This window comes from Lampetra planeri, chromosome 43 (assembly GCF_965212315.1).
Source record: "Lampetra planeri chromosome 43, kcLamPlan1.2.h2, whole genome shotgun sequence".
NCBI lineage: Eukaryota > Metazoa > Chordata > Hyperoartia > Petromyzontiformes > Petromyzontidae > Lampetra > Lampetra planeri.
The window spans coordinates 3200555-3225359 of record NC_136149.1 but is presented as its reverse complement, the minus strand read 5'-3'; the positions used below and the strand labels follow the sequence as shown (position 1 = coordinate 3225359).

General features: G+C 51.0%; 1 protein-coding gene across 1 annotated transcript in view; it reads right to left on the bottom strand.

The window, feature by feature from the left end:
• Positions 1-14: 14 nt before the first annotated feature.
• Positions 15-24805, bottom strand: part of UVRAG (UV radiation resistance associated) — a 93567-nt gene continuing 68776 nt past the window's right edge. Inside the window, exons 14-15 of the mRNA XM_078614057.1 lie at positions 9029-9120; positions 15-8037 (exon numbers count right to left, since the gene is read on the bottom strand). Of these exons, the coding sequence (XP_078470183.1) occupies positions 7212-8037; positions 9029-9120 (918 nt within the window). The 3' untranslated portion in view covers positions 15-7211. The remainder of the gene's footprint in view (positions 8038-9028; positions 9121-24805) is intronic.

The following is a 24805-nucleotide window of genomic DNA, read 5'->3' as shown; positions in this document are numbered from 1 at the left end:
AAACTGTTACCACCGACATTTAAAATGGTGTTTATTATTAATCTTGATTTTTGTTTGTTTGTTAAATGCACAGCCCCAATACACTCCACGTTGTATATCAAAAGCAGGGTATAGAATTCAAGTTTGACGAGCAGTGCTTATGCGTGTGCAGTTACAATGGTAAGCATAAATAATAATACTGTTCAAAACTAATTTCTTCAGAACCGATTTTTTTTTGTATTTCGTTTGTTGCCCTTTCCCCGGACCTCCCGATTAACACGGTTGGCTACATTACGGTGCGAGAGAAGTTCCAACACGCGTGCACACATCATGAGAACGATCGTTGACTAAATCATGAGTGCACGCAATGCTGCTGGGAATACGACTGCTTGTCAGTCGGAAGGATTCCCACTGTCCCGAACGGCTCAAGCAAGAATCCACAGACCCGCCATCCAAGGGAGGTCCAGCAGCGATGTTAGTACACAACGCAACGTGCATCGTGCATCGCCTATGCACCCGACGCCATCACACCTTCTTGGAAGCTTAAACAGATTTGGGCCTGTGGAGTGCTTGGATAGGCGACCAGGAAGCTGAATAAACAGAATCCAGGGCAGCTAAATACGTTAAATAGATCTGCCTCCGTTTCCTTCGGGACAGTTTGGAACGAAGCGCCAGCCCGGGATTCTTGCTGTCAAATCTAGATTATTCTTGTTGTTGTTGCAAATAAGGAGAAGAAATCCGCCGTGTGCGGTGAGCGCAGATAAAATATAAAATGCGAACGTGAAGCATTTAAGAGAAGCCCAATTTGATGACCTCTTTTGGAATGGAGATCTTGGCCTCAACACGAGGGTGATTGAGCAATGTGTCCTCGTGAAGATAACCGCGATGGCTTGGAGGTCTTCAATCCCGCTGCTGACGATGTAATCGAGGAAAAACAAAGGATTTAAAGCTTTCGTGACTGCAGGGATTCATCTTCTTGGTTCTTTCGGTAAAGTCACGTAGAAGGAAAATAATAAAATAATAAAAATAAAACAATAAAATTATTCTCACGACGTTTCGGCCACAACGCAAGCAGCGACTATTTATAGTCGCTCCAAGCCTGGAGCATGCCATTCAGACTCTGTCTACTTGACAGCCCTGTTCTCCACCTGAAGACGGCTGCTTGCGTTGTGGCCGAAACGTCGTGAGAATTATTTTATTTTTTATTTTTATTATTTTATTATTTTCCTTCTACGTGACTTTACCGAAAGAACCAAGAAGAAAAAACAAAGGAGCCGAGCCAAACGGTCCCTGTGCTCAAACGAGCGATTCAAAACGGCGCTCACCACTGCTCTGCTGGTGGTCCTGGAGCCAGTGGTGGAAATTCCACGTTCTCGCGGAAGGGAGCGAGTCTATCCACAGGATGACCACACGGGGGGGAGGGAGGGGGTGGGGAGGATTTATCACAAAGTGGTGCTCAACGATTCGAACGGTCCAAGGGATCAACGCCCGAGTCGGCGTTCCACTCGGAATTCAGTCCACAGCAATCGCACTAAGTGCAGATCCAAGATTTGAAAAAAAAAATCGCTAAAAACTAAAACAAGTGGTTGTTTACACCGAAAGATTACTTCCGTTTCGAGGCCTGTCCTGAACTGACCGGACGAGAAACAGTCTTTTGTAGACATTGTCGAATTTCACCTGCTTCTGTGAGTGTTGTTTGGAAGATGTCGCCAGGAGACGTGTCTGTGTGTGTGAAGGGCAGCAGAAATGGGGAGCGGTGGTGCAGCGGTTAGCGCTACGCTGCGCTACGAATCCGGCGACCCGAGTTCGATTTCCGCTCACGGCCAACACCGGTGATGATTATCCGAATCGGTCCTGGACCTCTCCTAGGTCGACTCAGCCTAACACGAGTACCTGGGTGCGGTGTGTAAACATCGGCACTTGGGTGACAAACGCGGTCGGGCGTGGTGCTGGCCACCCACCCCTTCGTGCGCTGTGCCGGCCTTCATAGGTGCTCGCTAACAGCACTTGCCCCAAAATTCTGTTCAGGCTATAGGGGGGGATCTTTGTGCTGTGACCCACCACACGCCGATGCACCATTTCCCAAAAGCCTCGGTCCTCGCGATGATGAATCCTCCTCGTTAAAATCCATAAATAAGCCCTTGCACGTTGCATTCGCCCGATGGATGGGGTTTAAACGCGCCTCTCCCGATGCGATGGTAGGAGAGCAGCGATTGAAATGATGACGATGTCAACTTCAATCGACGCTCTCTTACGGCACCACACAGGATGCACGCGTGTGTGCGCACACGCTTTACAACACACACGACGCTAGTTGAAGAGCCGGAGCCCTCTACGTCACGTGGCACATGTATGTATGGCACGTGTATGTACATGATGGGGATGTGCGCTCCGGATTTTGGGATCAATCCGATAAAAAAGAACAGGGGGCCGAGATATTGAAAATTTCGGACGATCCGAACGTTGTCATTTTCATTGATTACGAATGTGACTGTACAAGATTGGAGTCCTCGTGGTCCCAGGCGATGTCACGATTGTTATCGATTGTTATTGACATCAATTGTTATAGATAACAATTGTTATCGATGACAATGATTGATTGTTATTTCAGATTGTTATCGACGATTGTTATCGAAGATTGTTATCGCGAAGACCTTTCACATTTGTACGTAACGTCAACGATCCAAACATCCCAAAATCTGAACACGATAAAAAAAATGTCCTTCAAAATCAAAAAAATACATACGAATTCTTATGTACTTTTTTCTCGTAAAATGAAAAACTCATCCCTCGTACACACATGTACAAACCGCACACAAGGCTTCCTCAAATCTGAATGAATTCCCTCCGCGGGGTGTGGGGACATGTTTACTAATCATCAGGCGTGTGCAGCATGTAATAGCCTAATTCAGAATAACTTAATTTGTGTTTCAATGCACTGCGGTGGGGGTTGAGAGCACTGAAGGTTGGGAAATCACATGCACCAATGAACCTAACTTGGATTTCCTAGCAGATTGTGTTGTCATCAAGGCGTCTTCAACACAAGAGTGCGTTCACTTGAGCTCGCTGCACATAACCTGTGAACGTCTCAAATGAGAATCGTATTAGGAGTTCCACGGTGCAAACAGCGGCGATGTTTTGCACAATCCTGAACAAGGATTAATATTCTCAACAGACCCGGAGAGTCGATCCCCTCTGCGTTAAGACGGAGGCCAACAGAAGAAAAAAAAATAAGAAATCGAATCAATGAATACTACTTGATCGCCGTACAGAAAACAAAGTACATTTAGTCAAGCAATGATGAACAAACGGAGCAAGAAATACTACTTCTTAAAACGAATTTACTTTTTAAATTACAATCGCTAAGCCTTTCGCTTACTTGAGCTAGATGTATTGGACAAGCCCACCGTTAATTATTCTCTGTCAAAATCGTAATTTTCTGTGCGTGCATGCTACGGAAAAGTACAAAAAAACGACATATACCTACATGGTTAAAACAAATTAAAAGTGTACTGACATCAACAGATGTGTGCGTACACAGTTGTAATGGAACACAGCAATAACAACAACAGCAACAACAAACAAACCAACAACCCCGCTAATGAGGCTTGTTTCGGTTACGTCAACTCAAACGCCTGGTTTTGGAGGAGTGCAAAAAATTAACATCGCGCTCAAAGTGTCCGCTCCTTGACACGGCGATTCACAGCGAGCCCTGCGCGCCAGCCTCGTTCACCCCAACATCGTTTGGGAATTGAGCACGGTGGCTAGGAGATGTTAACGACCTCGCCCGGTATACAGGAGGTCGTGGGGTCGATCCCGACCCTGACGATACCTGTTGTACATTTGGAGTCTGCAAGTTCTCTGGGTCCTCCGGTTTGCCCCTCCACATTTTGAACCAACGCGCGTTTAGAGCATTTGGCCGCTATACATTTACACCCGATAAGCCACTTCGTTTAGCCATCATTTGTGGCCAGGTCGCTTCCGAAATAGAGCTCTATAACTCACTGGGGGCCTTACCTGCTAAAATTGAAATATTAATCGTGAGTTAAGCTTGGAGAACGCGCTGCCCACAAGTACCTTGGGGGAGGTAACCAACTTGTCCCACAGTTTGCCAAGTCCAACTCGTACGTCTCAACTCCGCAGGCGGATGTACGTGCGCGTGTGTGAGCGCGTGCACTGAGGCCTGGTCACACGCACCGTGGTGGCGAACGGCGGGCGTTGTTGTCGTCGTGTGTGCGTCTCTGTGTGTGCGTCTCTGCGTAGGAGCGGTAGTGTAGCGGTTAGCGCGCTGCGCTATGAACCTAGCGACCCGGGTTCGATTCCCTCTCACGGCTAACACCAGTGACAATTATCTGAACCGGTCCTGGGCCTCCCCTAGGTCGACTCAGCCTTAAATGAGTACCTGGTGCGGTGGTACTGGTCACCCACCCACCCCCTCGTTCGTGTACCGTTCTGGCCTTCATAGGTGCTCGCTAACAGCACTTGCCCCTACAGTCTGTTAAGGCTATACGGGGGATCTTTGTTGTCTCTGCGTGTGACTTTAGTGGGGAGCGTTTGTGGGTCGCGGTTAGCGCTACGCTGCGCTACGAACCCGGCGACCCGAGTTCCACTCCCGCTCACGGCCAACACCGGTGACGATTACCGTGCCTTGGGCCTCCCCTAGGTCGAGTCAGCCTCAAATGAGTGCCTGGTGCGGTGTGCAAACATCGCCACTGGGGAGACAAAGGCGGTCGGGCGTGGTGCTGGCCACCCACCCCTTGGCCTGGGACTGTTGTTGCTGTTGATGTGCTGCCTTGTCCAAGCTTGCATTTATTGTTGAAAAATCGGCAGGAATTGATATTATTTTGTAATTGTACTTTCCACTTTGTCAGCTTTACAGATTTATGTTTCGTTATTTTCTTGCATTTCCTATACTTTGCACTCCAATCGTTTTTTTTTTGTATCGTCTGTTGTTGTAACTTTCTCACCCACCACAACTGGGCATCTGTGAAAAAGAGCTTTATAGCTCATCGGATTTCTCCAGGATAAATAAAGACTGAATAAAATATTCTGAATAATTTCCTGAGCTCAGCCACGGACGGCTCTAGCCGAAACAATACATCATCAACGTAGCCCAATATCTCTGCGATGGACACCACCGCGCACAGCATTCGTGATCGGGTACTTGGAACTGGGCATATATACACCGCAAGCGGTAGATTCTTCAATTCAGAGTTATCCCCCCCCAATTATAGCGCACTGGCGTGTATACGCCACTCTGTTTCACGTGCGGCTCAATAAAATCTCGGCACTCGCATTAAAAGCAGACTTGCTGCCGTCCTAAGCCACGGGAAAGATGCAGCTCCTTAAACTTTTTAGTTGTGCATCGACTTGCACACTTTAATTATTTTGTACATCCTGCAGTAAATTGTATACTCTGCGAGGCCATGTTACGGGTATTCATGTTTAAATGTTTTCTAAATCAATGTGGAAACACGTGGAAGATTTTGGGAATTTCATGGCAGGCGAGATAGGCTAAGCATCTTATATAAGTCGAGAATTTGAGCATGGCAAGTTTTGCATTATGCATGTAATTGGAGAGAGGAGGTAGTGATGGGTGGGACACGTGGTGTGCACGGTGGAGGAGGTGGGATAGGGTAAGCAACTTGGGAGGTTCGGAATAGAATGTGGTAGGAAAGTGTGTTCCAGAGAGGGGGGGAGGTTGTGATGGGTGGGACGCGTGGTGTGCAGGGTGCAGGAAGTGGTGATGGGTGGGACGAGTGGTGTGCAGGGTGGAGGAGGTGGTGATGGGTGGGACGCGTGGTGTGCAGGGTGGTGGAGATGGTGATGGGTGGGACGAGTGGTGTGCAGGGTGCAGGAAGTGGTGATGGGTGGGACGAGTGGTGTGCAGGGTGCAGGAAGTGGTGATGGGTGGGACGAGTGGTGTGCAGGGTGGAGGAGGTGGTGATGGGTGGGACGAGTGGTGTGCAGGGTGGAGGAGGTGGTGATGGGTGGGACGAGTGGTGTGCAGGGTGCAGGAGGTGGTGGGTGGGACGAGTGGTGTGCAGGGTGGAGGAGGTAGTGATGGGTGGGGCGTGTGGTGTGCAGGGTGCAGGAGGTGGTGGTGGGTGGGACACGTGGTGTGCAGGGTGCAGGAGGTGTTGATGGGTGGGACGAGTGGTGTGCAGGGTGGAGGAGGTGGTGGTGGGTGGGACGGGTGGTGTGCAGGGTGGAGGAGGTGGTGATGGGTGGGACACGTGGTGTGCAGGGTGCAGGAGGTAGTGATGGGTGGGACGCGTGGTGTGCAGGGTGCAGGAGGTGGTGATGGGTGGGACACGTGGTGTGCTGGGTGGAGGAGGTGGTGATGGGTGGGACGAGTGGTGTGCAGGGTGGAGGAGGAGGGCAGAGGTCAGAGACCAAGGGGAAGAACTCGAGGCAGAATATGTTGACGATGAGACTGTAAGAACCGTCCTTGTAGGACACGTTGACTGTAGCAGAGCAAATGTTTAACCATGGATGGTGGTGATGGCACTTTCAGATTGTGTAAAATGTGTAACAGGGGGAATATCTTTGATTCAAATTTTTCATTATTATTACGCTTGTTTACCCACCGAATATCAGAATTCTTTGTCACGTCTAAAAATGGATTAGGTGATTAACTTAACGCATTGGAAGGCAATATTTAGGTACCTATTTAAGAAACCCCATCAAGTGACGCAGTTATTATAGCTTTCTCCAATCTTATCCTGTTTGGCGTAGTTTCAAACAAAACGCAGAATCTAGTTAATGATAATTTAATCTTACATAGCATCATGCATGCGAATTGCATCCCACAATTGCTTTGTGCTTGAACTTATCGATGCGAGCCAAAACAACAACAATTGGCGCGCTAAGCAACCCGTTCACGTGACAATTAATCCTGTTGGGATGCAGTCGGGTGGCAGAGGGTTTTGACGACACAAATTTGGTCAGATCGTTGCCGCGGCCGAACCAATTACGAATCGCGGATGGTGGACGAGGTGACTGCGGGACGTAATCAACCGTGTACAAAGAAGAAGAAGACGTAAAAACAAAAAATCACGGCGTTGACGAGCCTTGCAAGAGCAGACGAGAACGAATGCCCGTCGACGGCGCAAGAAGAAACGACAAAGCGACGGTGCGGTGGGGCGCCACCAACTCCACCGGACCGCTCCTCGGTTACGACCACCGCCACCGGCGGCGCCTCTCGCCGCCACGTGCCGTCGAGACGCGGCTCAAGGCTCGGCGGCCTCGCTTCCGCGGTGCCGGCGGAACGGCGCCGCGTTCACGCTGAGCGCGTGCACGCGCCGCGTGAACTCGTCGAGCTCCGAGTGCACGAGCGCCAGCTCCTCGGCGTCCAGCGCGCCCAGCACCGTCTCGTCGCTGTCCGCCTCCACCGCCGCCTCCACCTCCTCCCCCTCCTCTTCTTCGCCGGCGCCGCCGCCGCCGCCGTGCGGCCCGACGGCCCACGCTCCCTCCGCCTGGCCCGTCGCCACAAACTCCTGCACCCGCTGCGACGCCGGGTGGTGGTAGTAAAGCCGCGGCTTCGGGAACGTCTTGTCCCGCGCGCTTTCCGTATCCGGGCTGCCGAGTCCAGCCGTCGACGACGAAACGTTGCCGCTTCCTGTCGCTGTTGCTGCTGCTGCTGCTGGCGTTGCGGGCCCTGCTGCTGTGTCCGATGCTGTTGAGGCCGCTGTCGTCACCGCTGCCGTCACTGCTGGTGGTGGTGTGTCAGCCTCATCCGCTGGGTGTAACCGCGTGGCGGGTGCAGCGTGTGCATCGGCGGAGCCTCCGTTGAGGGCGCCCGTTGGTCGGTCAGCCGAGGGTTTGTCGGCTTCCGTCAAAGTCTTGATCCACTCCACCATGCCTCGGTCCGACTTCTTTGGGGTGGCGGCGGTGGCGGCGGCGGTGGCGGCGGCGGCGGAGCCCGAAGTCCCTCCTTCCTTCTCACCGTTGACACCGAGGGGAGCGCTGATGGACAGGACGCGCTGCCGGGCTCCGCCGCCGGATTCCGGGGAGGCCACCGAAGAGCCCTGGGGCACCGAGGGCCGCAGCCGGCTCCTGGTGACGGCACAAAGACAAGACGGCGTCGGCTGCTGCTGCTGCTGCTGCTACTGCTGCTGCTACTGCTGCTGCTGCTGCTGCGCCTGTGCGCGCATGCCGAGAGCGGCGAGTGTTTCCCTTCCGGGGGGCCTCAGCTCGGCTCTCTCTCTCTCGAGTCTTGGGTGTTTGCGCTTTTCCACAACTATCCTAAACGCACCGCTAATTCGTTTTTTATTTTGGTGAATTTGTTGTTAACCGTCCCAAGCTGGAGGGCGGCAGCGGTGCTGCTGGAGGTGACGGTGCGAGTGGTGGTCGTGCTGGTGGTGGTGACGTTGATGATTGTACTGGTGGTGCTAGTTATTATGATAACAGCACTTGCTCCAACAGTCTGTCAAAGGCGATATGGGGATCTTTGTCTTTTTGCTCATAGTTCTGGTGATGCTAGTGGATGGCAGTGACAATTGTGGTGAGTACCTGATGCGGTGTGTAGTAAACATCACCACTGGGGAGACAAAGGCGGTCGGGCGTGGTGCTGCCCACCCACCCCCTCGCGTGCTGTGCCAGCTTTCATAGGTGCTCGCTAACAGCACTTGCCTCAACAGTCCCTTAAGGCTATACGGGGGATCTTTGACTTTGATGCTGGTGGTGATTGGACTAGTGGTGGTAATGCTGCTGGTGGTGGTGCTCGTGGTGGTGGTGCGAGTGGTGGTGGTGCTAGTGGTGGTGCTGCTGGTGGTGGTGCTCGTGGCGGTGGTGCTAGTGGTGGTGATGCTAGTGTTGGGGCTGGTGGTGGTGATGCTAGTGGTGGTGATGCTAGTGGTGGTGGTGCTAGTGGTGGTGGTGATACTAGTGGTGGTTGTGCTAATAGTGGTGATGCTGGTGGTGGTGCTAGTGGTGGTGATCCTGGTGGTGGTGCGAGTGGTGGTGGTGCTAGTGGTGATGCTAGTGGTGGTGGTGCTAGTGGTGGCGGCGAGGTCTGTGTGTGGTGACGAAGGGGCGCGCTACGTACGCGGGCACCCCGAGCTTGCTCTCGAGCAGGTCCCGCAGGTTGTAGAGGGTCCGCCTCAAGTCGGGGGTGCTGAGGCTACAGTAGTAACGCAGCTGGCACAGAGAGACGCACACATTCGCTCCGTCACTCTCAACGCAGAGGGGAACGGCTGTCCCAACAGCCGCTGGATTAACGTAGCCGTGCTCACGGACGTCGAGCTTCTTTCGTACCGTACGTAGCCAACCGCGCTAATTGGAGGTGCCGGGGGGGAGAGAGGGGGAGGACAACAAACTAACACACAAAAAGCGGTTTCAAACAAGTGAGTTTTGCCATCTAGATTTAAAGTGCATTACTCCAGTGGCTTCCTAATGTCGGAAGGAAGAGCCTTCCAGACGGCCGCAGAAAGCGCGTCTGAAAGCGTGCGATGCGGTCGACCACGGTTCTGGCAACGGTAAGAACGATGCGGTGACGAAGAGAGCTAATTGGTTCGAGGCACCGGGAGTGACCGTGAAAGACTTGCGCTCCGCGTGCTTGCCACTGAGCACGTTTGAATGGAGTCCGTTCTTGGTTTCCTGCTGAAGCCATCGCCCGGGAAGTTTCACCGTAGGAAATGACCAAAGCGTCCAACGTGATGTGCACGTTAAAGACTCCGCGACGTCATCGTTAGCACCGATAGGTTCCCATTGGCCTACCGCCGGCCAATCAGGAGTTGCACGTGCCGTGCCGTCTGTGCGTCCGCGCGAGACATCAGTGAAATCCCGCTGGAATCGACGACAGATCCCTGCCTTTCGTTACCGATAAATATAATCGATCCTGGAAACGGTTGGCGCTTTACTTTCGTTTAGCAACCCTTGAGCATGGCGCAGGATGCTAACTGCTGTGCCACGTTGCCCCCAAAGGCATTATGAATCATCAAACATAATCTATCCACTGCTGGATGAAGGCCTTCCCAAGCCATTGTCATCTCAAAAAAGTCTTGCGATGACGTGTGGTGTCCTTTTGGCTGCCACTCCATAATTCGTTTGCATGACCAGCCGTCAAACCTCATAATGCCGCGTCTAACCCAAGTCCCGCTCGTTTTTCCCAACAAACAAATGACCACAACGGGACACGCACGGGTGGCATTGGAGCACCGTGCGAGCAGCCTCTCTGCTCACCATCTCTCAGCAAACAAAAAACAAGAGACGGTGAGGCTTTGGGGAGGCGTTTCTGGGGGGTGTCGGGAGGCATGTGGTGTCGTCTCCGCATTCACCAGGGGGGTTGTCTCTTTCCCACACACAAAGGCCCCCCCCCCGCCCCCCCCCCCCCCCCTTTATCGCACGTTCCTCAAGATCCCAGGACAGAGAGGGGCCCGGGCGTAAATAGCGATCGATGATTAAGCGTGGCGGTCCGGCCGCGAGCAACAAAAAACCCAGGTCGATTTACGACTTCTTCCACTCTTCGTGTGGGTGGACGACCGGGGTGAGTTTGAGGGTCGGATCGCGAGGGCGGGGGGGAGGAGGAGGAGGAGGGGGATGGCGCGGGGGGGGGAGGTCGAATTTATCTGAATGAGAATGACGGCGGTCGAGTCGAGGCGATGGGGGATTTGGCGCGCGGCAAAAAAAAAGAACACAAAACAAAAACAACCGCACACAGCAACGCCGCCCTCCACCGCCCCTCCCCCGTCCACCGACGCAAAGACCGAATGGCCACCGGCCAATTCAAACATCTCCTCGTGCTGCCCAATTGCCCTCGGACCACAACGGGTGTGACAATGTCTCTCACCTCAGAAGCTAAACTGGATTGCGGCCCTGGCTAGCGGTTTGGATGGGAGAGCAATACAAGTAAAATAAAGAATATTTGTGTTTAACCCACAATCCCCGTGTGCGTGTGTGCGTGTGTGCGTGTGCGTGCGTGCACGTGCGTGTGTGTGTGTGTGCGTGTGTCGACTCAGCCTCAAATGAGTACCTGGTGCGGTGTGTAAACATCGTCGCTAAGGAGACAAAGGCGGTCGGGCGTGGTGCTGACCACCCACCCCCTCGTGTACCGTTCCGGCCTTCATAGGTGCTCGCTAACAGCACTTGCCCCTACAGTCTGTTAAGGCTATACGGGGGATCTTTGTGTGCGTGTGTGCGTGTGTGCGTGCGTGTGCGTGTGTGCGTGCGTGTGTGTGTGTGCGTGCGTGTGTGCATGTGTGTGCGTGCCGCTGTCCTTTTGGACACTTCCCCTGCTGTGGCTGCCACTCCATGGGAGCGGTTGGCTGTGGGGATGCTCTCCGCTAGGCCTTCATTGTAGCAGCTGCACTGTGCTCTAACCGGCCAGGTCGCTCAGCGTAGAGGGAGACGCTCACTGGTGGTTGATTCGGACCATAATCCCTCTGGGGTCGATAAAACGATTACCACTTTGTGGGGAAAATCAAGTGTGGTTGCCCTAAGGATAGACTCACCGACCCCACCCCCGCCAAAGGAATGTGGAATTTCCACCACTGGCTCAGAAACTGTCAGCAGGAGATAAGCACCGCCTCTGTTCATGAGCAGAAAATCGCTCTGACGTTTTTGGGCTGCAGACCGTTTAGATGACGGTCTAACGCCGACGTTTTGACTCTGCTGTGGAAATTAAACTGCCTTGTCACGAATGGATTCATTATTTATGATTTACACAACGTATACACAACGCATAAGAACCCCTGAGGCTAGCAAAGTCTAAGAGACGACACAGACGAGACAGACCATGGGGAAAATAGTTACCTATTATTATTTTTCATCTCTCTTTTTTTTTCTCTGTTCATGCAAAGCACGATGTTAGCACTCCAATGAGTAAGCATGGAAATATCTTTCAGGCCTCCAATCCGGGTGACACCGTTTCGATTGGCAGCGGGTAACAGCACTCTGCCGAAACCTTGGCATGTGACGATACCTTGATTGAAATGTACGCTCGAATAGAATTGCACGTGCGACGGCTGATCGCGTACGCTGCGGCGTGCACATACTGCTCCGGCACAGCCATGACAGATTCGAAAAGTGTCACGCATGTGCCCAGTTAACTAATCTATTTTTGGGATCGAATCACGCACACTCCGAATTGTGCAAACTCATCAGACCGCGCAAAAGGGGCGAACTGTTACATTCCCGCCGGCAAACGGTGCAAACGTCCGTCTTAGCACCGCTGAGATTTGCGCATACAGTAAAACCTTGGATTGCGAGCATAATTCGTTCTGGAAACGTGTTTGAAATCCAAAGCACTCGTATATCAAAGCACTCGTATATCAGTTGTGATCACGTGACGCTCGGCAGACAAAGCGTATGCGCGTACTACTCGTATTGCAAGACCTCGGTCGTTTAACAAATTAATATTTATTTAAAAATTGTGCTCGTCTTGCAAAACACTCGCAGACCAAGTTACTCGCAATCCAAGGTTTTACTGTACACAGTTTACGCGACATTTCACAACGCTCCGAAATCCGTCTAATTCTGTTTACGGGAGACACAATAACGAGGAGAAATCTCATGGGACCTCCTTTGCCAGTACCAAAATATACTAATAGGGTTTTTCCCCTTTTTTCTGGCAACAAAACTGACACCTTTTGCAAGCAATCATGCTTACATTAACCACAATACTTGCAGTCAAATGCAAACAAAAAATTATCAGAGTATTGTTTTTTGTTTGCATTTGACTGCAAGTATTGTGGTTAATGTAAGCATGATTCCTTGCAAAAGGTGTCAGTTTTGTTGCCAGAAAAAAGGGGAAAACCCTATTAGTATAACGAGGAGAAAGATAAAAAAAAGAATGCGCGCGCGCACGCCCCAGAGAACGACCGCGCTTGCGCATCGCGATGCGGCTACGGGTTTGGAATCGCCAAGCTAATCCCACGCCAGCGCCACGCGAACCTTAACGCATCAACAAGCCCCTTTGCCAATGTGACGGGGGCCCCACTGGAAAGCACAGATCCCAGTGATTTTATGGCTGCGGGGCGGAGCGGGGGACGGGGGGGTGGAACGGCACGCAGCTGAGATAGGATTTTGTGTTTTGAACTTTATGCCAGATTTACAATTGCTTCTTGGCCAGGGGTCTGTGCATGTGTTCCTTGCGTGTGTGCGCACGCGCGCATGGACGTGAGCCTTAAGAGGTGCTTCCTAACATCACTTGCCTATGAGCTACAAAGCTCAGCGGATTAAATGTTGCAATTGACTCGCTACCTCACAACCTCACAGGATTTGAGGACTTGTATCGATTCAGGGAAACGAAATTAGAGTTTTTTTCTTCAAAAGTGGTCAATGTAGCAGCCCTAGTGGATGGAGGAGTTAAGTGAACCCGTTGCATTCTACATTTATGCATACTTAAAAACATGTAATCTTACACAAGCGACCGAGTGGTGAGCGTGCGTGCGTGCAAGCGAGTGCATGTGCATGGTGAGCGTGTGTGCGAGCAAGCGCGTGCATGGTGAGCGAGCGAGTGCGCGTGTGTGGTGAGCGTGTGTGCGAGCGAGTGCGTGGTGAGCGTGGTGAGCGTGTGTGCAAGCGAGTGCGCGAGTGTGATGAGTGCGGTGAACGTGCTTGCGAGCGAGTGCGTGGTGAGCGCGTATGCGAGCGCGCTCGCGTTCCGTCGCATGTGTTTCACATTGTCCCTGCATGGGGTCGGTTGAACAAACACCGAGTGGGGAAGGGGAGTCAAGGAGGAGATGTGGACCGAGTGGGTTCAATGAACGTATGGGATCCAAATCATGAATCCCCAATTGAGAAAGATGAGTGTGATTCACTCCGAAACTATTTGATAAGTTCACAAAGGTTTGCGGCATCGAAATCGAACGCACACTTGCAAAATCAATCGCGCTCCCTTCAAATGAATCGTGCGTCATTTTGAAATGAAACACAGAGTGTTCAACTCTATCCTGTGTTGATGAAATGCATCAATTTGCCTTGTATATAGTGCCAGATCGTGCCAGAGAGTGGATAGTGCCAGAGAGTGGATAGTGCCAGATCGCCATTGCAAGAGATACTTATCTGGATGTGCTCATCATGTGGTGGGAAACTATGCAACTAAACGCAGAGCGAAGTCTCTACTGAGACACCCAGAGGAGAAAGAGTTTCCACTGAGACACCCAGAGGGGAGAGAGTCTCTACTGAGTCACCCAGAGGGGAGAGAGTCTCACTGAGACACCCAGAGGGGAGAGAGTCTCTACTGAGTCACCCAGAGGGGAGAGAGTCTCACTGAGACACCCAGAGGGGAGAGAGTCTCACTGAGACACCCAGAGGGGAGAGAGTCTCACTGAGACACCCAGAGGGGAGAGAGTATCTACTGAGACACCCAGAGGGGAGAGAGACTCACTGAGACACCCAGAGGGGAGAGAGACTCACTGAGACACCCAGAGGGGAGAGACTCACTGAGACACCCAGAGGGGTGAGAGTCTCACTGAGACACCCAGAGGGAGAGAGTCTCTACTGAGCATCAATACAACTGACCCTTCCTTTGGAGGTCACTCTTCTAAGTATGGCATTTGACTCTCAACAAACTAAACTTGTCAGCAAGTTGAAATACCTAGGTGTCATCTTCAATCTCAAGCCATCTTTCGCTGCACACATCGATCACATTTGTAAAAAAAATATTAAGCTAAAAATTGGCTTCCAGTAGAGAAATAAACATCGTAATACACCCCAACTATGATTGGAAATCATTAACAGCCAGTATAATTTCCATCTTTGATCAATGTGATGTCATGTTGCAGTCGAAACGTCGTGAGAATTTTATTGTTTTATATTTATTTTATTTTATTATTTCCCTTCTACGTGACTTTACCGAAAGAACCAAGAATATGAATAAGAATAATACTTTCATTTTATATCGCGTCATTCGCACTCTGCAGTGTGCGACTGTGGTCATCAACGCATAATGACGCAATGCCCCGATCCACACATACGAAGGAGACATCACAGCGATACACTCCGCTGGCTCCTGACGTCGCTATCTGGGCTTGGCCACCTCAATTCGAAACTGTAGTTGTTGCACTGCATCTACATCGGCCGTATGAAAAAGATTCATGCTAATAGCATCCCAAAACGCTGTACATTAATTCTATATATATTTACCGGGCCCACTGAGCTATATCGTTCTTTTTCAGAAGCGACCTGGCCACAATTGATTGCTCAATGAAGTGGCTTATCACGTGGACATTTCGAGCAACCAAACACTAAATGTGGAGGGAAAAATCGAAGAGATATCAACATGACCATGGGGAGAGAGACACGCAAACTCCAAATACACAGCAGGCGTCAGGGTCAGGCTCAAACCCACGACCTCCTGCGTACCAGGCGTGGTAGTTAACATCTCGCCAACAAGGACCAACAATTCCCATATACAGCCACTACCAAGACTTGGTGCAGCCCGAGCGAGTGACAAACGCGTTGCATCGCCCCACTCCTCTCTGCCGTCCATGGGGCCCTACAATCAGTCAGTCTGACATTTTCAGCCCATCAATATAGTGCGCCGTCGGTGCGACGTTATGGCGGGATGGCAACAGTTATGGCAGGGCAGAGGTCGCAAACGGGTTTTGATTCCTTACTCGCACCCGTAACCGGCCGCACCAGGGAAGCGAACGGGAACCCGTACCCGGCCGGGTACGGGTTCCCGTTCGCTACCCGTACCCTACTCGAAATGAGTGACAAACGGTGACTCACCAGTGACTCACGGCCTACCCGTACCCGTACCCGGCCGCACCAGGGTCGCAAACGGCTACCCGTTTGCGACCCTGGTACCCAGCTGGGTACGGGTAGCCGGGTATTGGGTAGGGTACGGGTATCGGGTACCCGGTTGCGACCTCTGTGGCAGGGGGGGGGGAGCCAACAGGAACGTGAAAAGAGAATCCCGTCACGTGCCCTCAGCGGCTAGCACCGGCCGAGCAGAATAAACTGCCGTGCGGCAAACGGAATCCCGTAAGAAAGTAAAGTGGTAAATAAAAATAAATGAAAGGTAAAGGGACAGTTTCATGTTATTTTACGGGAAGGCGAGTCCGAGTCGGTGCGGCATAAGAATTTGCGAGACGCTCGGCGCGTTTCGGATGTCCGGTGGCTGGCAGGGGGTGAGAGGGAGCTCCGGATTGTTTGCGGCTCGAGAGGGCTTCGTCTCCCGCCAGCGTCGTCGGGTGAACAATCCTGTGCAGGGCCAAGTCCCGCCGTTCCCGTGGAACGGAGTGTACAAAATGCGCCGACAGAACCCATCATCGGTGTGAACTTTACTTAAACTCATCGACTCCAAACCCCTCCACCCCGCCCCCCATCTTGATCTACGCAGAAGAACAGCATCGGGCCGACTTCATCATCAAAGCGGTTACAAAAATAAGGCCGCGAAATGCCTTCTGGATCGTTTGATCCCGCAGGTAAATTCCCCGTAGCCTAAGAAGTTCCTCTCCTCCCTGCTCCTGCGCAAAGTTCCCCCTCATCTCTGGAATAACGGAGCGAGAACGTTTGGGTTAACAAAGCAAAAACATCCTTAACCATCCTTGCCCTACTTTAAATCACTTTTTCGGGAACTCGGATTTCCTTTGCAGTGTACGTGCTACTGATCGCTCTGCTTTGCAGGCTTTAAAGTTAAAAACGTGGGGTTGTTTTTTTTTGCGTGCAACGCGCTCGGCTGCCCTTATTTCTTTTTGCACTGGTGGTACCGTGATGTCGATGCGCGACCTTTGCCGTTGGGAACTTTGACCTTGCGACCGTTTGTCCGTGCGTGTTGTTTTGCTCGCGTTTGTTCGCCACAGTAACCACGTTTCGCTAAAACCAGGTCCCCATTGAAAATAGTACATTCAGTTGTTACCCATTTGGGTTTTACCACAGGCCAAAATAAAACCGAATAAAAACGTAAGCTAAAAGTACTCACCAGGATGAGAATACAGCCTGGCTTAGCTTCTAAGATCTGCTGTAATGTCTGTCTTTCTACCTGCTTACAATCTCGATGCATACTGCTAACACACACAAGGCACCTCATTTGTTCTTAAGTGCATGATCCAAGGCTACAGAAGGTCGTGTGAATTAATTATTTTCTTTAAAAACAAACACTTCCTCCAAATTTAAGGGTGTTAGGAGAGCTTTTATAGGCTCTAAACTCATTAAATGCGGAGTTAACTGGGCATTAATTACTCAGGATTTAGCACTTCCGAGATGAGGATTGTTCTTTATTTTTTCTGCTTGGGAACTAACGCAATTGGATCTAGGAGGGTGAGTGGCAGGGGGGAATACCACAAAGGAACCTGGGAGGCCCCTTTAAAACACCAGGGAAAGTTTACCCAAGTATTTAGCATTTATTTACGAGGCTAGGGGCTCGGAGGGACCCAAGGGAAGCTGCAGACACACACGCGCACACACACAGGCACGAGCACACACGTGAACACACACACGTCCGTATGTAGGGCATTTACACAAACAAACACACTTGGTACGAACCCATGAAACCAATGCATGAGCACGTGGACACTGACGTATAGCCTTAGCAGACCGTTGGGGCAAGTGCTGTTAGCGAGCACCTATGAAGGCCGGCACGGCACACGCGGAGGGGGTGGGTGGCCAGCACCACGCCCGACCGCCCTTGTCTCCCTAATGGCGATGTTTACACACCACACTGGGTATTCATTTGAGGCTGAGTCGACCTAGGGGAGGTCCAGGACCGGTTCAAATATTCGCCACTGTTATTGGTCGTGAGCCGGTATCGAACTTGGTCTTGTGTTGCCTCCGAAATGTCGTGATTTTTATTTTATTTTTATTTTACTTTTATTAATTTTAATTTTTTACCTACGTGACTTTACCGGAAAAAAACTAAGAGTATGAATCCTTGCAGTCACGAAAGCTTCAAATCTAGAATTACACTCTTTAAAGATTTAAACGGTGTACAAAGTTGGTGGCATGGCCAGAACCACGCAACGCCTGCTGTGTTGTGAGATGTGGACAAGTCTTTACTCAATGTTTTGGATGTCCAAGCAAAAAGGCCTATACAAGGAGAGAACTCAAAAATGTACGACACAAATTTAACTCTTGATTTGAAGCTTTCGTGACTGCAGTAATCCATGCTCTGTGGTTCTTTCGGTAAAGTCACGTAAAATAAAATAAATCACGGCGTTTCGGACGCTTGTGTTGCGCCTGAAACATCGCGATTTATTTTATTTATACCTACGTGACTTTACCGAAAGAACCAAAGAGTACATATTTAACTACTAACCTACTTCCTATCCTGTCACCTGTTGGGCAACTCCCAGCTCCATAGGCTGGGGATCACATACAAAGAACCTTTATCTTTATACACGGATGGTTAGGGCAAGTGCTGTTGGTGAGCACCAATAGCACGAGGTGGGTCATATGGCCAACACCACACATGGCCACCTTTATCCCCTCTCCCGGCGCCGATGTGTCCACATCTGCCACATCTACTCATTTAAGGCTAAGTCAACGTAGCGGAGTGGAAGAACCAGTTCAGATAATCGCCACTGGTTTGTTACCTGCGACTGAAAAATCGACGTAATTGTTTTTACGCAGCTCAGTGTGCTAAGCATTGGACTACGGCTCCCCATAAGACGCACGCACGCGCGCACACGTCTGCGTTCGCGTGCCCCAACAAAACTGACTCCCAGTGCCGATGTTTACACACCACTCCTGATTCTCGTAAATACGGGCCGGGCTGAGTACCCGTACAAGAGGCCCAGGACAGGCTAAGGTGCCACCTGCCACCGATGCTCGCCGTGGATGGGAATCCATCTGAGGTTGCTCTACTTCGACGCTTCGCCGTCACCGTCATCACCTCTCAAGCACACAGACACAAAGACAAATTTCCCCGGTGCGGAAGCTGTCTGTATTTAGACCGGGAGGAATCCGATGAGCTATGAGGCTCTTTTTCACAGATGTCCAGTATGGGTGGGTCAGCAGGCTTCGAGACTGGGCAAGCATTTTTCGTCTTGGTACTTTCGGTAAAGTCACGTAGAAGGGAAATAATAAAATAATAAAAATAAAACATAATAAAATAATTATCACGACGTTTCGGCCGCAACGCAAGAAGCCGTCCTCAGGTGAAGAACAGGTCTGTCGGGAAGACAGCGTCTGAATGAAACACCACCAGGCTTGGGGCGTATATTTAAGCTGGGTTGGAGGGGGGTAAGGGCGCCTTGACAAAATAATTTGCATATCAAGAGGAATTTAGCATATTTATGGGAAATGCAGATATAGGATTAGTACACTAATTGTGAAATGCATATTATGCTCGTGCATTATGCAGGATTAGCAGCACCAAAAAGAGGGGTTAGGGGTAGCATTAATAAAGGGAAGGAATGTTAATAGTATGTAGCTGCAATAACTAAACCACCACGTAAAAAACTAAAGTATAAACTACATAGCATCATCAGTATACTTAAAATACTCTCCAAGCATTGTTCGTGAGCCCCGATTCATGCCAACACGCGGGCCGAAGGGGTGGTGTGGCCAGCGTCACGCCCGGCTATATTTATTTCTCCAGTGCCGATGGTTCACATGCCACGCCGGGTGTGCGAACCTGTCCGAGTCCAACTACCAGAGGAGGCCGAGCAGGACCTGTTCAGATATCACTCGCCGCTCAGTTTGGCCACGGCGGGGAACCGAACTCGGGTTTGCCGGACTCGTCGTGCTAAACGTTGCCCCACCGCTGCGCAGACGCTCTTTACTAAAAAAAAAGCACACAACAGAAGCATAACATCTTCTTGGTTCTTTCGGTAAAGTCACGTAAAAGGGAAATAATAAAGTAATAAAAATAAAACATGAAATAATTCTTACCGAGAATTATTTAATTATGTGGAATTTTTATTATTTTATTATTTATTATTTCCCTTCTACGTGACTTTACCGAAAGAACCAAGAAGATGAATCCCTGCAGTCACAAAAGCTTTAAATAGAAGCATAACAGGCGCACAACAGACACACACACACACACGCTGCACACCAAAGTCACTAAAAAGCCTCTTTTGCCTCTCGGTGGCAACTTGAATCGGGATGCACGCTCCACCTTCTCCTCCTCCACCCACTGACCCACCGACGCCCAAACGCCGCCAGTGCCTCCATCCTCATCCTTCTCCCCACACTGCCTCTCCCCAGCTCCTCTTTAACCCAACACACCACTTAGTTCAATCACCCTCTCCAAATCAAAGGCGGGTTTTTTTTCTCTCTCCCCCCCACCCCCCCCCCCCGCAGTTCAAATCGCCCATTATCCCCTTATTTCGGTTGAGGAGCCCCTTGAAGTGATGCTTCTATCCCCACCAGCGCGTCCTTGTCTCTCCAGTCCTCCCGAGGCAGGCGCCCTCCATCAATTAAGTTCATTAGGCCCGGACAGCTGAGAACGACTGTAGGCTTAAGACGATTACGTGAAGCATGTGCCAGGGTAGGGATGTGAAACGGCCGCATGCGAAGGGGGGGGGGGTGACTTTTAATTCGGTTTTCTCGCCCATTGTTGTGTCCGATTGTCACGACCGCACGTAACAGGATTGTCTTTTAGAGTCGGCGTTGCAAGATTGCGATGTTTGGCCAATTCCTATTTAACAAGCGATTTACGTGGGGTGAGGACGGGGGTGGGGGCGAACGGGCGGGGGGGGGATGAAACCGGAGTACCCGGAAAAATCTCACGCACGGTCGAAGGGGGGTGAGGCTCAGATATGTCCGCGCGGATAAGTTCACGAACCCACTTGCTGGACTGCTACTTCCTGGCCACCTCGCAGCCCTCCCCCAGCGGGGGGGTTTGGGAGTTCCACAGATACGCACACACGCACACACGCGCACACACGCACACGCGCGCGCACGTCTGTGCGATCCACCCACCCTCGCGTCGACAAAGCGCTGGGCACAAAGCGGAGAGGCCACGACGGCCGGGCATGAGAAGAGGTCAGGGGCGGTGGTCTCCCCCTACCATTGAGCCGCGCAGAGTGAGCCCCGTAGACTCCGCTCTGCACAAAGACGTCCAAGGGAGTGTGGAGAAGATAGGGGGAGTACAAAAAAACCCAATGACAGCCACGATTCCCCATCGCCCCTGACTGGAAGCCCACTGTTGTTCCCCCTTAATGGTTAATTGAGGAGGAGGAGGAGGAGGAAGAAGAGGAGGAGGGCGACTCGTAAAATTCAATGAAGACCACGATTGGATGTGGGTCGTGGGCATCTTCAGGGCCAATTCCTCGCATTCCTCGAGCGATGTTCGGGGAAACGCCGGCGTTTATGGCAATTTTAGAATTTTTTATTGCGCACAGGGTATTTTCTTTGTTGCGGGGCATTTGTTTTCGCCTCTGACGTTAACACAAACCCGCTGATCAACAATGGCTACTGCTCGATCTGTCTGTCCATTTAGCGACTCATTATGCGCCACAGTCGAGGTTCATGACCTATAAATATCCCAACACCATTGGACGATTAAGAAGAGCTGGGAGTGCGACGATCGCTGTCTCAAGTCCCAAGACCACGGGGAGCACATCGAACGCCACTGCAAGCTTCCACGATTTAAGTCGGCGGGTCTCGATGGGAGTCTACGAATCCCCCCTTGCGAGTCTGTATCTCGAGACTGTGAACTTCACGGTAACGCAAACTGACCGTCGTTTCACCGGGACGGCAGAGTTTGAGACAATCACCGTGACGAGGCTGCTCCTGAAGCAGCCGGCAGCCGTCACACCGGATCACTATCTTACTCACCAACCTCCACATGAACACGGAGAAGACATCGCCTATCAACTCCTCGAGTTCGCAACAATTGTACTGCTATGCAGTGAGCAGGAGTCATGATAGTGTCTAAAGGTTTTTGCCAAAACAAATGGAAACTCAGCAGCATTTTTGTTTACGAGCCGGGCACTGCTGATGCGACTCAAACCGGCTGACTGACAAAAAAATGTAACTGTATTTTCTGTGCGTTGAGACCGACTCTTGCGTGCTTATTCGTCACTTTGTAACCTTTGTCATCTTATCGATCCATCTATCTGTCTTGTTCTCTGCGATTGTTACGGAAAAGATTGGTGGGGTGTGGTGGGGGGGGGAATTTCAGCCCTTTTAAAAAGTATAATCTTTTATTTCTACCCTCTCCTCTCTCCCATGGGTCATTAAGTGGGCATGAACAATGCTGCTTGGCGGGTTTGTCTAATTGGATGACGAATGAGCCCTCCAAACAGGTGGTGGGGATGCTCTTCCCAAAGCCCCCACCACCACTCTGTCTCCAGCGCCACTCCAAAGCAACTAACGCACCCCCCACACACACACACACGCACGCACGCGCACGCACGCGCGCGCGCGAGCGCGCCCGCCGGCTCGTAGAAATTCACGGAGGCCGATATTCCCGTCTGCCGATTTTTCTTGGACGTTTTTTTCACCGCGCGAATGTCTGTCAACCGAGCCGAGGGGTCGGCACCAGTTTTTCACCTTCCGTCGAAAGTGGCGGCATTCACGTGGACATCGGGAAGTTTACACCGGGTTCTTGGTGTGAAACGGAAGCTGGAACCTTCCGCGGATTTCCATTGGACGCAAGCACAGGGCTCACAGGACAGCTGGGAGGTAGGCATTTTAAGTGCCCATATTAAAGCCATTGTCTTTCTATAACGGCAACCTTTTGTAAATATTTTCTTTTTTTCAGGGGTTCTTTTAAAGGAGGGGGTAGGGGCAGGGGGGCTTTATTTATTTTTGTTGTTCGCTTTTTAACCCCTTAAGAGGCAACAGACTCTCAGAATGTGCAGGCGAGACAAACAATTTGCGTCATGCCCCCCCCATGGCCCGGGCAAAGTGACGAAAACGTACGAACGAGACGTGCTTTTAACGGGAGCGAGAGCACACCGAGATGCGGCTATCTCTTGCGCGGACAAAAAAACAAAAAGTGGTTTTACATAAGTCACGTGGGCACGTTCATTGTGTCCGTCAGTCCACAAGTGTCGCACTGGGGCCTTCTTTGGCTATGACAATGGCGCACAGCGAAAAGAGGCATGGGAATGATGTGACAAATGAGTGTCAAAGAAAGCTTGGCATGTTTTTTTTTTCTGGCACAAAGGGCGGCCCCCCCCAATAGGCACCGCACAAAGGGCCCACAAATGATGCCCGGATGAAAGGTCAAATTGTCCAGCGGATGAGTGCGATTTTCCAAGGTGGAACAGGGTATATTTCGACGGATATGTTGATATATCCTCGCGGTTGACAAAAATTGGACATCGATGGAAGCGAAAGTGAACAAGCAAAGATAAGTAGAGGCATTTAAAAGCAAGCTGACAAATAAAAAGCAAAGCTTCGCAGGATTTGGGGATTATATCGGAGGAAGAGAAAAAAAAGGGTCATGTGACTCTTTGCAACCCCCAAGCCTCCATTTCCGAGCTGAGCCGTGGAACTTTAAGCTGCCGCAAGGTCAAAGGTCGACACGATTCAACAACTCAAGCAACACTGTCTAAAATTATTATTATTAACGTCTTTATTTGCTTGGGTGGGTGGGGGGGGTTCTCGCTTCTCATATCCCTCACTTTAAACGCTACTTCTCCATCAAAGCCAGCGTTCCAGCCACCGGCATTTGTATTACAAGTGGCTGTTAATTCAGCACTCGGTTTGTGTCTGCAGTCGAGAGGACGGCGGGGAAGGTCAGGGGGGGGGGGTCAGTGGGGTTGAGTGGACGTGACGGGGAGGGGCTCTTTGAGATGTCAGGAAATGCGAGGGACCAGCGGCCTTTCAATTTTAAGAGCGCACCCAAACGACACCGGACACACGTTAAGAGGACAAACCCGAGGATATTCGTGACTTCGCCGCAGAAGCTCACGCTCGTTCACACCGCCGGGTCGTCAGTAGCCACCTAGCGGCGTCATCGTGCGGCCTAGGTGCCAGGATAGGTGCACCGGGGCACCGCGACAAGAGTAAGGAAGGCAAGGCTTCAAACGGACATAACGCAGACCTGACGGAAAGGAATCTCTTTGCTAATAAATGGCAGCGGGAACAAATTGGAAAAAACGCTACTGGAAAGGCAAACGAAACCTTACTCTCGGCGTGCGCTCCAAACGCGAGACTAAATTAAGCAGAGGGAGCCCAGCGGAGCGTTAAGGAACGCCACGAAGACGGAGAGAGAAGGAACGCGGGAGTCGTTACGCACGGCGCGTGCCTCCACTTCAGAGTCGGCTCCGATCTCCGGTCGTCGATGTTTTTCGTCCGTTTTAATCGAAACTGAGACGCACGTGGGGGCCTGGCAGGAGGCTGGCATCTGGCCTGGGTTAGTAGCTGGCTGGTAAGATGGCTCTCATTGCCACAAAAAACAACAAAAAAACAACAAAAAGTACATTTAAAAAAATAATTCAGTTGATTTTTAAACTGTGGAAAAAAATGTAAAACCAGTAGCTCGACTTCTTGAGCGCGACGCATACGGACACGTTAAACGGTTTTGCTATCGTACGTATGCACCAGATTAATAAAAATAATGCCCGTCAAAATAAAAAGACCACAAATTGTTGTAGGATTATGGGCAAGGCCAATGTTTTCTTTTCTTCTACTACTGTCTCATAAAAGAGACATTTAAAAATGTATATCCGTACACGAAAGATGGCTTTGTGCAATGGAGTCGCGATTGAACTACGCAACTGCTGCCACTCAAACAGATGAGGTTTTCAGCGAATTTCGTGACACGTGGATCATCTCCGCCGCAGAAGACGCCAATTTTTTCCCCTCCGTCAACCGTCTTTACCCTATCTGTCGACAACTTCTCTCCAACACGGAGGGGGGGGGGGTGGTGCACTGCCAAAATCAACAGCCCCAAAAGGAACATAAACATTTTTTGGGCCGTGCGGTGGTTATTTACCGTATATCGCTAAGGTAAAACAGGGCAGGAAGGGCTGTC